This window comes from Camarhynchus parvulus, chromosome 1A (assembly GCF_901933205.1).
Source record: "Camarhynchus parvulus chromosome 1A, STF_HiC, whole genome shotgun sequence".
NCBI classification, from domain to species: Eukaryota; Metazoa; Chordata; class Aves; order Passeriformes; family Thraupidae; genus Camarhynchus; species Camarhynchus parvulus.
Window position 1 is genome coordinate 41,063,174 of NC_044586.1, and position 16,174 is coordinate 41,079,347.

Below are 16,174 nucleotides of genomic sequence, written 5' to 3' on the forward strand. Positions count from 1 at the left end.
GCAAAGTGTAAGCTTTTATTTAGAGCAATTCTGAATTAGGAGGTTTGAATCAAAGGAGCTTTGACTTTAAGTTTTTCCCTGCAAAATAAAAACTGTTGGCATTTTGGATCTCCTGTGGCTATTTACCTTCCAAGCAATCATTATTATAGTTTTCAGAAGGTTCTATTGAATGGTTCTGAGGCTTTGGATTTTTAAGTAGAATTTTCTGAGAGTGCCAGAGCTGGCTTCTAGGCAGTCTGTTGATGCTGAGAACATAAGACCTCTAATTACTCAAAGACCGATGTTGTTACTTAAATATAAATCAACACAATTAATTTAATATGGAGTTGTTAGCTGGCATTATGAAAGACACAAGTTGCATCAGTTGTAGAGGCTGAGTCATATGTTGTAACTGTTGGCTGCTTTTGTGAACAGCACACTTGTGTTTCTGTAGAACATCTGTAAGTCGGGAGATCTGTGCCCCATTCCACTCTCTGTGCAAAACCAGCTGTGGTGGTCTTATGATAGCTTCACTTTTTTTTGGTGTTCTTAGATGAAGTTCACAGAATGTGTTTGGAGCCTTAGTGTGCTCCCTGTGTTCACTGTAAATGCATGCTCATTTGTGCAAGTACACATATACGTAAAAATTGCGAGATTAGCTTTTTCAAACTAGCACCTTAATACACCTATGATTCTCTCATGCCTGCAGAATTTACAAAGGTAAAGGGAAGGAAACCAGCCAAAGTACATCAGTCATGAAATTCTTTTGCAGTGGACACCTTCGTGTTTGGTAGTGAACTGCCCCCAGCTTCTCTAGCAGAATCCCGTGGGCAGAGGACCTGTGGAAAATTCTTTTTCCAAAACTGGATGAAATTAGGAACTTACTACAGAATCAGTAATATTCAGTGCATCACACTGTTTGTACAGGGAGGCAGATTATCTTGTAAGAATGCAAAGGGGGGAAGAAAAGAGCAGTTAATGAGTGCAGTTGGTAAATTCCTGTTGATTTAAGGGTACAGGGAAGATAAGAAGAAATTGGGGATAAGCATAAGACCTAAGCAGGAGCAAAGTGCAGGAGTTAATAATGTTGACATTTAGCATCGCAGCATTAAGAAATCAACCCTGATTTGAGTTTATATATACAGTCTTTTATCTTGAGTTATCATTAGACTCTACAACACAATGCTTTTCCATACAGAGATTTTATTTTCAACACTGAAAGCTATAAACATTATTGAAAACAAGAAAGAAATCAAAACTGATGAGCAGGAAAGAAACTGGGCCAACAATCCCCCCATTTGATTTTTAGCATACTTTGGCAGCAAGGTTCAGTGACACATTACATGGCAATAGAAATAGCTGTATTGAGCATCTCAGTAATGATGTCTTTATCCTTGCTGTTACAGGAACAGTGTGCTACTGACCACTTCCAAATTAATATAGCTTTTCTTTTTTACAGTATAATAATACTATGCTGAAGGTTTTTTGTTATTCGTAGTGCTTTCTCTGTCTTACCATTGAATTGTAACCTGATAAAAGAAATATGTCTAATTTTGAAACCCAAGAGAGTACCCAAGCAAATTAAGTTTTGAATTCCATACAGTCATTTGTGTTGGGAGTTTGCTCTAGAAGCTTATACTGCAACAGGTGTTCTGCCCCAGCAAGTATTTTATCAAGTTGCGTTTTGTTCTGTCAGAGAAGATCTTTATATGAGTGAGATTCTCACAGGTTCCTTTCAGGTATGGTGTGTATGCGTATCTATATACAGATGTATGTAGATATTTGCAAGTACAGATATATGCGTTTGAATATATGAAGAATACTTATAGACTACTCTGTCGTTTTAAGAGAAATTTATACTAAGTTTCAGGGTCTTTTCAGATCTTACCCTGTTCCTTACAGTTTCTTCCCAAACAATAGTTCCCGTTAGATCAAAGGCATGCAGTGTGCGTTTGGTTGTGTGTTTTGAGTGCTGGTGACTGAGGTGACTGCACAGAGTGCAGTGATGGATCCTACTGCAGTGCTGAGGTCATTGCTCAGTTGTTTGTGACTATGGGTTTTTTTTTCCCTGTTCTATTTAAATCATAGGAATAACATCAGAGGTACTTCAAAAGGAAAGATGTAAGCCAGTGTAGTCTTCTTTGTAACTCCACTAACAGCTGTTCACAGAAACTCATGGTGTTTTTCTCTTGTTTGAATATTTCAAGCAGTTTTTTTAAAAGGAGAAAGCCAAAAAGCTTTCCAAAATGTGCTGGCATTTAAGTAACTCTTTAGTCTAGCCCACTACCGATGGAAGTGAACAGCAGTGTATTGAGAAATTGCAAAAAATAACTGCTGAATTTGACTTGTGTTCCTCTTTGCCTTGTTGACAGACATTGATGAGTGTGCTGAAGGACGGCATTACTGTCGTGAGAACACCATGTGTGTGAATACACCAGGATCCTTCATGTGTGTCTGCAAAACCGGATACATCCGCATTGATGATTATTCATGCACAGGTAAGAGCTGTGTGTTTCTGCAAGGAAATAGCAGGATGGTGGTATTTAGGAGTACTGATATGATTCTTCTAAAGTTAATCTTTGTTGGAGTCACAGAACACCCAAATGACATGTTAAACAGAATAAACACCATAATCTGGTACAGAAATTTAATGAATTTTACAGATTATATGTAGGTCATATTGTTTTCCTGAAATTGTAAAGTAGGCTGGATTGTCTTATGGGTCTGCACCGTTTTGCGTGCTGATTAAAAAGGTGAAGGGAAGAGACTGAAGACGAAAATAAGTGAGCGAAAATAGTGCTGTTTTACTTGGTTTTCATGTCCCACACCAGTACAGCTTGTCTTGGATTATAGCGACTCTTCTGCAAACTTTAGATGGAGTTAAATTTGCTACATATTAAGAGTGGCTGTGTCCTCATTCTGAACTCTCCAGGCTCAGTTCTCCCAAGTTCAGAGGGCAGGAGTTCTGCTTGCCTTGAACCACTGGAGAACATGGTCAGTCTTATCTCTGTATCTTCCCTTTTTGCTCTACTGCCAGGGTACGTGTTTGGTTCATAGTGACTTTCTGTTTTCTATTTATTTCTGTCTTCTATCTTTTATTGCAAGATAATTTAGGGTTATGGAATGAACATGGGACATCTGAAACAACCTTCTGTATCAGACCCACTCTAAGTGTTCCTGTATTTCTTCCTACAACACAGATAAAGAAAATATTAATTGATCATGTGACATGTTTACTCAGTGAAAAAAATACTATCTCTGTTTTGTGTGCACAGGATTACAAATTAGGTTTTTCTATAAAATGCTACATTTTTTCAGTAAAGCATTCTTGAAGTTTGTATCATCTAACAGAAATTGGCTATAAATGTATGAGAGTATTTGGAATGTGAAAGCAGCACTGTGAAATTAATTTCTGATTTTTTTCTGTCCATTGTGTCTTGTATTTTTAGTATCGATGATATGTCTTGGTACAGAAACAGCTTCTGATGATCTGGTATGATTTCCTTTCCCAAACATGCACAGCACTCAAGGACATGGATTTCAAATCACATCCATGTGATTTTTTTGAATGCTGTCTTACCTATACTTGTCATTCCTCTCATACATTGGCAAGCACTGTTTTACTGCAGTAAGCCCACTTTTTGAAGGCCCAAGTTATAAAGCCTGCCCACAGGAGGTCCTTCCTGAAGCAGCCAGTACGTTTCTGATCATTCTCTTATATTTTCCACACTCACCACTGAGTAAAGAAATTGTTTCACTATCTCCTGAGTGTGAATATTGGGATTATTTTAGGACCAACTGTGTCTAAATCTGTGGGATGCTTTTTCTGCTTGGCTTCCCGTAACTTGCTGTTCTGATTGAACTTTGCAAATGGTAAAGCATCACCAACTTTGCAGGGGCATTGGGTTCCTATAAATATAATAAAGGTAGTTCTTGAGGGTCCTCACATTGCATTCCTCATACTTGCTGAAACATACTGTTATGAAATACAGAGTAGTTAAGAGCTCTAGACAGTCAAACTTCTGTAAAAGGTGTTAGAAATCCATTTTAGATCCAACACTGCAAACTGAATGTGGTTCTACATTTGTAAATCATAGTTTCCTGTGAAATCAGCCTGATGGGTGACAAAATGAATTATTTATTTTCCACCTTTGTCAATCAAGCTGGGAAAAGTCAATGCTAAAAAAAGGAATTAGAGGAAAAAGCTTTGTAAGATTTCAAATCATAAGACCTACTAGGCCATCTGAGCTGTAAGTCATGCTGTGTATGCACGTCAAAGACTCTATATGTATGAGCAATGCCACTTACTATTATTTGGGACCTGGAATTTTTCTGAAGTTAAATTTTACATATTGGATTTTGGGTACAGGCAACCATGAGGATACAGTCCCTGCTGGATGATGGAATTTCAATGAATGGCAACCTAACATCATAAAGTGTATATGTTACAAAATAACTGCATTATTTTTTCTGGTTCCACAACTATTGAGTGAGCTCCTCTGGTGTCTGTGATAAATGTATTAGCTAATCAACCCTCTTTTTCCCTCTGCAGAGTTTAAAGTTCTTAGCAAGTCTCTATTTACCTTATTGGCAATTCTAGGTTTAACTTGCCAGCTTAAATATGAAAGAAACTGAGGAGGAGGCTGTTTTTAATTCAGTTCAGGAATAACAAGAATAGGGCAAACAAGCAATAATTGACCCTTTGTGTTACTAAGTGTTAAAATTTTTAAGATATATTTCAGGTCACAGTTTCTTATAATGCTGTGTAATTTAATTCAGTTATGGAATTGTAGTTGTGAGTAAAATAGCTGCCACTATAAACTGGAGAGGAAGCTCTGGTAACACATCCTTTGGAATATTACTGAGCAGGAAAAAAAAACAGTCTGTAATTTGGCATTAATATGTCATTGTTTGCACAGGATAGCTGAATCCCAGGAAGATGTTGAAAAATTATGTGTGGACCTTGATTAGGCAGGTTATGATGTAGGTGATGTCCACAGCTTGCTGGCAGACTAACATACCTTATTGTCCCGTCCAATGAACGCACATATAATTTAGCAGTCATTGATCAAAAGAGAAAAGAGCCATAAAATCGGTGACATTGAAGAGTTTTTCTCCTGTACGAGACATTTGAAAAGAAATCTGTGCTATCTATCTCTGTCAGAGTCATGCACACAAAAGACTGATTTAGACAACCCATAGCTGCTTCCAAAACAACTCCAGTTTCTTTTGTTTATTGCAAGTTTTACAATAGATCTGAATTACATTTTTATTTTCACAACAAAAGATGTAATGAAGACATCAATTTCAGGTATTGTTATTTGTATTCATAGTGGAACCAAGATTCTCAGGGTTTGATTGAGTTAGTCACAACCATGTTTACACAGAAATCTGTTGTTCATGACTGATTTTTATGTTCAGAAATCAATCATAGCTATGAGAAGGAGACGACTTCTAAGTTGCACCCATATGCCAAATGGGTGCACAAACTGCAAATTAAAGTCATAAAAATATGCCCTGGGCTACCATGCTTTGGTATCCTACAATGATATCGTCTCATTCCCCTTCCACTTTCCTTCCCAAAAGCTGGAGTGTAATGATGTTGTGCCGGGGGAAGGAAGGTAGATAATGGCATGAATCTCTGCTGGGGCACTTTTATATGTGCACTAGGATGCTGGTGCACCGTCACTGTTAGCTGGGATCAGATCAGGATGCTTTAATTATTTTCTGAAATAATAATATTCACAACTTTACTTTGCGTGGGATTACAGAAATGCATGTACTGTTTTCTTGGCTTTAAAAAAGAAAGTTTTACTTCTGGAAACAAAGAAGAACTCAGTGTCACCTCCAGTCTTTCAGGCTGCTTTGTAATTTGCAGCTGGTAGCATTGCTCTGAGCAGCATAGTGGATGTCTTTTCCTCCACACTTTATTATGGGAGAGGCTAGGAAATGAGAGATGAGAGCTCTCTTTTTCACACTTGGCTCTAACAATGAAGAGTTCATACCAGCCACAGTGAATGGTCCATCATGTTTAGTCTCAACAATTGTCTTTAGTTGTCTCCATTGGGACCACTCACCTAACTGAGTAACCCAACAAGAATTGAACAGAACATCCAAGACCCTGTGAGACTTAGTGCTTCCTCTGGAGACTGTATTAAGGCAGAGGAAGGTGCATTCCCTGGTCTGGAGAAGACATGGATCTTCTGAGCCCCAGATGACTTTTAAGCCTCTGTTTATGTGCAAAATCATGAGCCACCTTTTATTTATTTTTTTGCTTTCCATTTGGCATAAAAGGGGGAAGTTGCTCTGACAGAAGTGCTGGTAGTGTGCTCTGCCTCTCCTGGGGTTTGGAGTCACTGAGATGATGTGGGTGAGGTAATGCAGCTGATGTTGCCCTCTCAGAGGCCTCCTGAGGTCTCATGTTTCACATTTGGTGGCACTGGAGGGGCAAGTGTAGGTGCTCCACAGGAGTACCCTAGGACAGTATATTCAGTTCTTCCTGTGCTTGTGGTCTGGGCAAAATGATAAATGACTGACTGGAAGAAGGGCATTTAAGTGTTAGTGTAGAAGCCAGAATCTTTGAATTAATGTTTGCACATGCTGTTTTCTGGAGTTTATGAAATTCTGATTACATATTTCTGGTAGTTTTTTTCTGTTTGTGTTTTGTGGTTTGTTAGGGTTTGGTTTTGGTTTTTTTTTTTTTTTTGAGAGAAGTGAGTAATCTACAACTTTATACCCAGACACCAGTGAGACTTTGTAATTGTTCTGTACTTTGGCAGAAAATACATGTGAATTCTTAACTGATTATTAATTATTAAAAGCACATCAGGCATATTGCAAATTGTGGGCTACTTCTTCCAAGCATGCTCTGGCCAAACTAGCAATGATGTCCATTTGAAATGTGTGGGACCACTGCCACATGTGGAGTTGGATGCTCACATACGTGTTTTAAGTGTCTGCAGACCATATAATGTTTCTTCATAACCACTTTTGTCAATCCATTTCAGATTATTTTGTCTTTACTTTTAATTTTAACTTTAGCCATGTCATACTAAATTTTTGCCAGAAAATTTGGCAAGCCTAGTGGAGATTTTAAGCCTGTGAGGCCATTATTGTGCATTACAGCCTGGTACTATCACGTTTGTGCTCCTGGGTTTGTTTTCTGACTTCTAAAGAAAATGGTGAAGGATTTTTATATAATATCTCATCACTATGTTGGGTACATTTGGGGTTGTTTGTCTTCAGAGTCAAAATAGAAGAGATTAAGTAGTTCTTTAGAATCATGGAATCATAGAATGGTTTGGGTTGGAAGGGACTTGGAAGACCATTTAGTTCCCCCCTTCTGCCATGGGAAGGGACAGTTTCCACTAGACCAGGTTGCTCAAAGCCCACAGGTTGGTCTTTGGCCTTTTTGGCTTGGTCATATGGCAAAAACTACTCAAAGCAATGAGGAGTATGTTGAATTCACCAGGCAATAACCAACTGCATCCGGCTGGACCTCCCTCCTCCTCTGCCCCAGCCTATGTGTCTTTCTGAGTCTCAGAGATTTTCCTAACAACATTTTTCTGAAAATGGTGTCAATGCATTCAGCAGCATTTAATTTTTTTCTGCAATAGCCTCTCACAGTAAACTGAAGTCTAATAATAGTTTTCACATAAATTACCAAGAAACATGGTTGTAGTAAGTTGAGTGACACCTGAAATGTTAATTCTTGGGCATACTGGCAGCTCTGCGTATTTTGCAAATCAAATTAAATCACAAATCTGTTGCAAATTGGAAGGAATTCCAAGATCAACATTAAAATAATTAAGAGTCTGGGGAGATTGATTTGACATATGGAAAAGATTTAAGGAGAAAACTACGCATTTAGCTGCATAACAATGATGAATGGGCATAAAGTAGGGATTATGATAACAGTAATACTAATTAATAATTACTTGGGAGGTTTCAATAGTAAGAGGAAAATGTAGGGGAAAGTACTGGCCTGCAGATATGTGGCCAGTACGTTTTGACTTTAGTTTTTCAAGTCTGACTCATATTCTTTACTCTCTAATGATCCTGTGGGATGACTGGAAAAATTCACCCTGACATAATGCATAGAGAACTGATTGCCATGCTTAGCCCATTCAACTCTCATGTGTCTGATACTTTTCTGTCTGCCTTTCTGCCATTTTTCCCATGCAGCCATTAATGTTTTCCAACTGGCTACATCAGTGGGATTTATTTTACATTTGCTTTGCCCATAGCAATCAAAACTGTATCTTTCCTAAGCTCTCCTGTTTGGATCTATTCTTCTAGCTATCTGTGCCTTATAAACAACTTACACATCTGCTTGGAGTTCAGCTAATGCCACTAGTGATGTCTGTGCTTAAGAAAGATACCTTTTGGTTTGGTATTTTGCTCCTTTTTTTTTTTCATACAGTGTGTAGCCAAGGTTTGGGTCTTGCCTCCTTTTTGTTCATTGATGCTTTGTTTACAATATAACTCTTTTAGGGTGCTTATGAGAAAACAGAGGCGCTGTCTTTGCAGTGCAAATGCATCCCATCCTTATCCCCTTAAATGCAGATTCCTCCACTTTGGGAACCAGCAGGTATCTGGAAGGACTTTAAAATTCCAGTTATAAGGACATGCTACTTCATTGGAATTACAGCTCATACCATTTGTAATTCAGATGCCCAGATTATCAAGACTTCAGCTTTTAGCCCAGTTGTTATTCTCTATTTCTTGCAAGCTACATTTATTTTTGAGGGGAAATACAGTCCCTGTCACATGCGTTTTTTTATTAACATAGTACTCTGACACACTCTGGAAAAATGATTCCTCTTGGCATCTAGAAACTCAAGTTCATAAAAGTGCATCTGCCTCTGGGCTTCTGTTCAGATTTCATTGGTTTATTTTTGACTTATAAATCCATCAATTGTTTGGGACATAAACAGTCTGAGAAATCTCGTACTTTTTTCTATACTGTGCAGTAGAAGTGAAGGTTAATGGCAGGGAGATTTGAGAAAAAGTTTTGTTGAATTTCTTGTGAGAATGCTGAAGGTAAAATCCATCTTTATTCCCTAGAGCACATACCAATTCACATGTTCAGGAAAAGTTCATTTCTGGGTTCTCATGTGAGGTGGAAAATTATTTTTTACCAGTTGGTACAAAATGGTCCTACCCATTGGTAGGATTTCAGCTACCTGTGAAGTGTGGATGTTTTCCAATATCATGTATTGCTAGCTTTTTTTTTTTCCAACTCAACATTTCAGATCCCACAAATGAGTTCTGAAAACTGAAAAGCATTACCTTTATGTATTTAAAATTATAAATCTAGCTTACATGTGAGGCATGTGTGCTGTGTTTTAGCACCAGCATTAACCTCTTCTAAGAGTAATGTAGTTATCTGAGTTTCCATGGACAAAAGCTAGGGCAAGACTGAATTAATCCAGAGTTGAATGAAGTCATCCATCTTCTTTTTAAAGCTGTATGCTTGTCCTAAGTTAAAGTATAAAATTTGCCTGTTTTTTCAGACGCACGAGTGTATCCATCCACAAGTCGTCCTGAAGGTAATAAGAACTCATAGTGCTTAGTACTTTGATAAATGAGACCACATTTTAATGTGACTAAATATGGCCTCAGCTTCATTCAGCACTGATGTATGCCCTTTACCCTTCACTGCTGCAAAGAAGTTAAAAAAATAGAATGTTGGCTTAGAGGAGTCATAGACTTATAGTGTCCCAACTTGGCTACATGAAAATGCTGTAATGTGAGAAATAACAATAAAAAAAGCTAATTTCTTCCTGTTTATTTCCCTTGACTTATTTTTCATGAATTCGGCAACATTCAAGTTTTCCTCAAGTTCTGCAGCTTATGGAGGAACTGAGTTCATTGACAGTGCTTAAATAAAAGCAGAATAATTGCTCAGTATGGTGCAAGGGACAGAGCAATAAACAAGCATACTGACAGGGGCTGGTTGTAACATCATTGTACTGACATACCACAGCTCAAGTAAGGAAATGTTTTAGTCAGCAAACTGCTGGAGAATATATGATGTGGGCAAATGAACCATCTGTCTCCCCATCTCCAATTTTGGTTACACCCCCACCCCAGTTATGTTAGAGGTAATGTGTACATGCATTATCACACAGAGCAGTGCAAACTCCTCAGAGGCGATGGTGTCCAGCTATACTGCCAGGGTTGCTATTAGTAATAAGCACTGTAGAAGTCAGCTTGTGTGCATGGAGCCTTTTTAACTCAAAGCCTATTTGATTCTGGTTTCTATTACTTGGCCCAGTTTCCATTCTGCTTTATAGTATGTCAGCCTACACAAAGCTCTCAATCTTCTTTGAGGATAAATTCTCTCCAATATCCACTTCCTAGCAGTACGATAATTCACAAAGCTAATAAAGGAATGATCTCTCAGACTGAGCTTGTTGCTATGCAACCACATTACTAAGATAACAACACAAGTAATTTTTATATATCTGCTGTATCTTATACAACTGAACTCAATTATGCTTTATTTGGATTGAATCAGGTTATCCTTGGCAACTTAGTTTGGAGTCTGTTTCAACTTGGAATGAGAACTTTTTTTTTTCCTAGAGGATAATTTTTAGGTCCCATCTTCTCCTTGGTTACTGACCCAGTTCATGACAACTGTTCATCTGGCTGTGCAATTACAGCAGGATGGATTTCTCAGCTGATCAAAATCCAACGCATTTTTAAAGGGTCCTTGGTAGAACACGATTTGAGTTGTTAAACAGAAAATGTATTCCCTTGACAAAGATGCGAATGAATGATTTCCAGTACTAAATACTTAATTCTTTTACATAAATAATTTCTTACCAAATATATATATATATTTGATATATGTGTGTGTATGTATATGCTTATCTATGTATCTATCATTGCATTATATAGCATAGATTTCCTATTGGCCTTGGGAGCAAAGGTTGGTAAATGGTATTATATCAAAAGCAGTCTCTATTTTGCATTTCTACAATTTCTGTATTTGGTTTAAAATTTATCTTTCTGCAGAAGCATACATCAGAATTTATTATTTTGTTCTACGAGGAATATATTTTCCATTCTTTGTGCAATGAGGATTTTTTCAATATATTAAAGGAGTTCTAAATATCAACTTGAGAATATACTCAGCTTACAACTAACTCAGAAAAGAGCGAAACCTTTTTTTTCTTAATGTAAAAAATTGAAATTACAGTCTTTCCAAGCATTGATGTTGCTTGATATTTTATATCACAGCATTAGGACAGACATCCAGTGTGCCTCCTTTTTCTCAGTGTTCTGAAGCACTCTACAGCTTTTCAATCACTCAGCATCCCTCGTCAGCTTCTACAGTGCAGTTATGTGTTGTGTCAGTACAATATGATTGGAAAGTAGAGGTGTAGGAGTATAGCAAAATTAACACAGTATATTGTAGAAAAATAGAAAATCTGTCAAATCATGCAGCGCTACATGAATTATTAATTCCTAAGGTAATTACATTGACTCTTTATGTTAGAATTTTACTGACATTGACGCAGGAGATGGCATTTAGTTTGTAATTAAGACACTCTGATGTACATCTCTTTGTCTAAACTCACATTCTAATCAACAGAGGTCAAGAATTCAGCTGGACCCAACTCAGTTGTCTATTTACAGGTTGGAGGCAATCATCATGATAGGATTAGCAGATCCAACTCAAGACCTTGATTCATTGTAGCATGACATCCCTTCACAGCTGAACCTCCCCTGGCCTGTCCTCCTGCGGATGATCACAGACTGTGACAGATAGACTGTAAAGATCAGGAAACACAGTAGGCAGCCTTGAGGACAGTTTGTTTGAAGTCATAAGGATCTTTCTGGCTCAGGAGATGGGAATCTGCTGCTGTCTCACTGAGCGAGCCAGAAGTGAGGGAAGTTGGATGGCTCACATCTATCATGTCTGAGCCAGCTGGTGATTGCCTCATGCTGGGTGAGTGTTGCCTGCTCTCAGAGGGACTCCAGCCAAGGTCAGTGAGAGACTGGAGCTACTGCATGAAGCAAGACAGTTTTTAAAAAAAGGAACAGTGGGGTTATTTAAGGTTGTGTGATCATGCTCTATTGATGTCAGTGGTTTTCTACACATTCACAGTAAGTTGTCTATAGCCATGATACCATTTAGCTGGGCTTTCAGGGTAGTGGATACTGCTGGCAGTATATGGGTATCATGTCTGTCTTTTGGAATTCTACTGTCAAAAACCATTTCTAATCTAAGACAACACAGTCTTTAGAAAAGACAGAGGGTAAGAAAGCTAATTACCAACACTGTTAAAGGGAGACATATTTTTTTAATATTGTCCAGGGCTTCAGAAGCCTTTTCTTTTAATATTATAGTTGCAAGTTTTTTCTTTGAATTAATATGGAAGATTCCTGTTTTGATAGATAGGAATTTCTGAATTATTTCAGTTCAGACAATGTGTGGGCATGGAAACTTTTAATTCTTTACAGTTTGATTCTGACTGCATGCCACATGGCGCTGACTCCTGAAACAACTTAGAAGTGTCCTTTGTTTTTCATGTAATGTTTATGAGAGATTAATATGCTTTATGATAATGGAAGACTATTTCCTTAACTCCTGTTTTATACTGTCAGTCATTGCAATTTAGTATGTCATCTTCTGTGACAGTTTGTCTCTGCAATAGTTCTCTATCAATATTGCTACCTTTGTCAGTCTTTTGGACTGATGATTATCGACTTAGAAAACCTTGTACCTCACTATACCAAGCTGCTTTCTTGTAGCAGAGACCCCTTGACCACACCAGGAGTTGCATCCCTCCTAGTCCTTCTTTGCACACAGAATTATACTGAAGTCTACCTTGAAATGCCCAAAGTAAACATACTGGATTTATCCACTTCAATGACTCACCCAGTGTCTGTGTTCCTATGTGTAGTCCCAAAGAATGGTTTATATTTTTAGTTTTGCCTCTAACTTCTGGTTCACACTGAAATGTGCGGATAATTTTGCATTCAGGCTATGGTTGGTCATGCACGAATGCATAGTGTGCAGGTTAAATTCTCACTTCCTCTGCCCTTCTGATTTTGTCTAAAACTAGTTTCAGTCCCTGTATTTGCTCTGTCAGTGTTTGCCAGCTTGTGTAAATGGATAAAGGCAACAGAGTCTTTGGCAAGACCTCTCCGCAGCACTTCAAAAAGAGTGGCTCAGCAAGAAGGAACAAATACTAACTACTGAGATAATATATTGGCCGTCCTTAGGGTTGTGATCTGCTAATGCCCCAAGGAAGACCAGTGAAATCATCATGAGTAACTTGAAAAAATCACATTGATACAAAGGCGAGCATTGTTGTCTGTGTTGTACTGCTGTACAGTATAATCTTAAGGGGTTTGGTTGAAATTTCCCTTTTGTTAGTAAAGCTGCATTTTGTGAGGTAATGTTTCTGAAAGTACTGTGTCTATTAAAGATACGTCATATTTTCTTGAGGACATTATCAATACACAAAACTTACAAAACTGTTCTGTCTTTTTTTTTTTTAAGAAAATGCTAGTGGGTTTGTGGCATCTTCAAGACTGATCTAGAAAACTGAAAATCAAAATTATTTCAGGAACGGTAATCAATTTACCTTCTTGAAACCATGCCCTTTACTGTTCATGTAGTCAGCTGTGCAAAAATTGACATACCCCCACCTCATCAAATAACAAAGAAACCTTTGAATATATCAATGTTTGTATCAAGGACCAAGAGCTCTCTCAACAAGCTTAGCAATAAAATAGGAAGCTGCTCCAACTAAATGGTTCACAGGAGTTTTTGTGGGAGTATGTATTTTTTCATCCTGACAAGCTTCCGAATCATCTCAAAAAGACAGTATCTGCTTATTTCTGTTGTTATATGCTGCAGTCTTTTCACATCCTCCAAAATATTTTATTAGGAGAAATGGTGCAAGGAAATGTATCTATTTCATATTTTTAAAGTAAAAGGTATTCCAGAGAAAACACATGCAGTAAGCTAGCTTGATTAGCCTGTAACTCGCAATGCTCAAAATAAAAAGTCACTGTTGTCTTCTGTAGCTGTTCTTTAAAATTGTCACAAGAAATAATTCAGAATTAAGTATCTAAATGTTTTGTCCTTTTGCTTTCTCAATTCATGTTTTGCTTTAGGAATGAGCATTTAAAAAAAAAATCTATGTCCTTATTTATTTAGATTTTATTCCTTCATGATATATTTACCTGTTTGAGTGTGTCTCCCAATTTACTTTGAACGGGGCACAGAATTTAATCATGCATGGTTATTTTCTAATGCAAAATAATATTAGAGTGGTAGACTGCTTAATTATGCAATAAAAGATGAATTTATACTATCCCAAATATCTGTCTTGGCAGATACTTGAACTAATTTGTAAATACTTTGTAAGTTAATGTCCAAGTCACATGGAAATGGAGATTTGGACTGGACTGACAAAGATAAGTAGCTCTGAGTCTCACAGACCAATCACCAGGAAAAATATATTGTCAGCAAGAGTAATTACAGCAGGTAATTGTGTCATTTACCCTGTTACAGACGAGTAAATGTGATGAGTTTGGAACACACCAGCTGTCACACAGTGTTAACTTTGATGTTTAGGATTTGGAAATCTGTAGTAGAGTCTTTTAATGACAGTGCCTTTAAAGAAACAAAACTAAAGGTTTCGCACTGCTCAAAGCGGGGATAAATGGCAGTGTTACTCAAGATAAGATTGATTTCTAGAATGGTGAGCACTCATCAAGAGTATCTGCTCTAATTTGTTCAAGTGTTTTTAAAATTTTGGAGTGTGCAAATGTTTGGAAAGAAAAGTTTGTTAGCTCGTTCCTAACCCTTCAGAAGGTAAAATTGGGTGAACTTAAATTCTGTCTGCATCATTTTAATGCCTGAGAAGTAAACAAAGTTGTTGTTGGTAGTAGTCTGGACAGATATTACAGTCTGCTTTGAATACCCTGGGTTTACCTTAATACACCTTCCATAGGATGGGCTTCATCTTAGATTTAAGTACTCCAGAGTTGTTCACAGCATCTCTTCCTAAATCCTAACTTTTCCAAAGAGCAGATTTGTGAAGGAAGTAGGGTTACAGAGGTGAAGTAATTGTGGGATGATATAAATAGTAGCAAAATGGAATATCTGGTCAAAGTTTACTTTCTCCTTAACTTCATTGATTCTAAATTAATATTTTGACTTTTTGAGACCTGAACAATACTGTAGACTTCATATCTGTGGTTTTGCATGTTAGAACAATTCATGGTGTCCTTAAAAAAGGCAGCAAATTTGATGGCAGAATTTTTCAGATATGTGCAGTTTGCTAAAATGTGCTTATGCAAATCTTTTTTTATCAATATAAAATACACGTAAGTATCTTATAGGTATTCCAACCTCAATGATTTTATGATGCATATAAATACAGAAATAATTATTTGTAAGCTTGGTAGACACTAGCAATTGAGCTGTGGCAACAAAAACATGGTGTGGTCTGGAGAATCTACCCATGAAACAATTTTCATACCATTACAGCAGTTGGGGGAAGGAAGGTGAGAGCACATTTCATTGCATCTCCTTTACTGTGCTGTGCAGCTTTTTGTTAGAATCAGTTCAGGCAGATCTGCAGGATATCTTCTGGCATCAAGGGCTCTATCTGAACTGCAGTAGCCAGGAGCACTTCATGGCTCTCAAGGTGGGGTGTGTGGGTTATCTCCTCCCTGATACTGCACAGTGCTGGGCACTGGCTGTGCCATTCTCCCCAGGGGCTTTTGTGGCCAGGCGAGGCAGCTGGCATGCACTGTTCACGAAGGATATGTTTCCTGTGCTCTTTTGGTGCACCTTTGTAATACCACCAGGGGGATGTATGCTAGGGAAAATTGGCTGTATTGCTGGAGATGGCATCAAGGCTGACCATAGGGAAAATCAGCAATATTGCCTTACCTTACCATCACTAAAGTATAATTTTGTCCCTGTTTTTCAGTAGAGAATTCTCTTCAAAATCAGGTAAGCAATGCTTAAAGAGGGCCTCCTCTCCCTAGAGAGCTCAAACATCTTGTCTTATGAAAAATAGTGCTGTCCTTTATAGACAGTGAGTGGTCTGAGTGTCTGAGTCACAGCACTGCCAGGGAAATGAGAGGAACTGCTTCATGGATTAAGAATTTTCTGTTGCATGAGAAGAAAGAAAAAAAGCCTATTTGTTTCCCAACA

General features: G+C 37.8%; 1 protein-coding gene across 2 annotated transcripts in view; it reads left to right on the forward strand.

Annotated features, from left to right (window-relative positions):
- NELL2 (neural EGFL like 2) overlaps positions 1-16,174 on the forward strand; it is a 135,815-nt gene that overhangs the window by 71,741 nt on the left and 47,900 nt on the right. For both annotated transcript variants that reach the window (XM_030959604.1, XM_030959605.1), the window contains exon 13: positions 2,352-2,477. In XM_030959604.1, the coding sequence (XP_030815464.1) occupies positions 2,352-2,477 (126 nt within the window). The remainder of the gene's footprint in view (positions 1-2,351; positions 2,478-16,174) is intronic.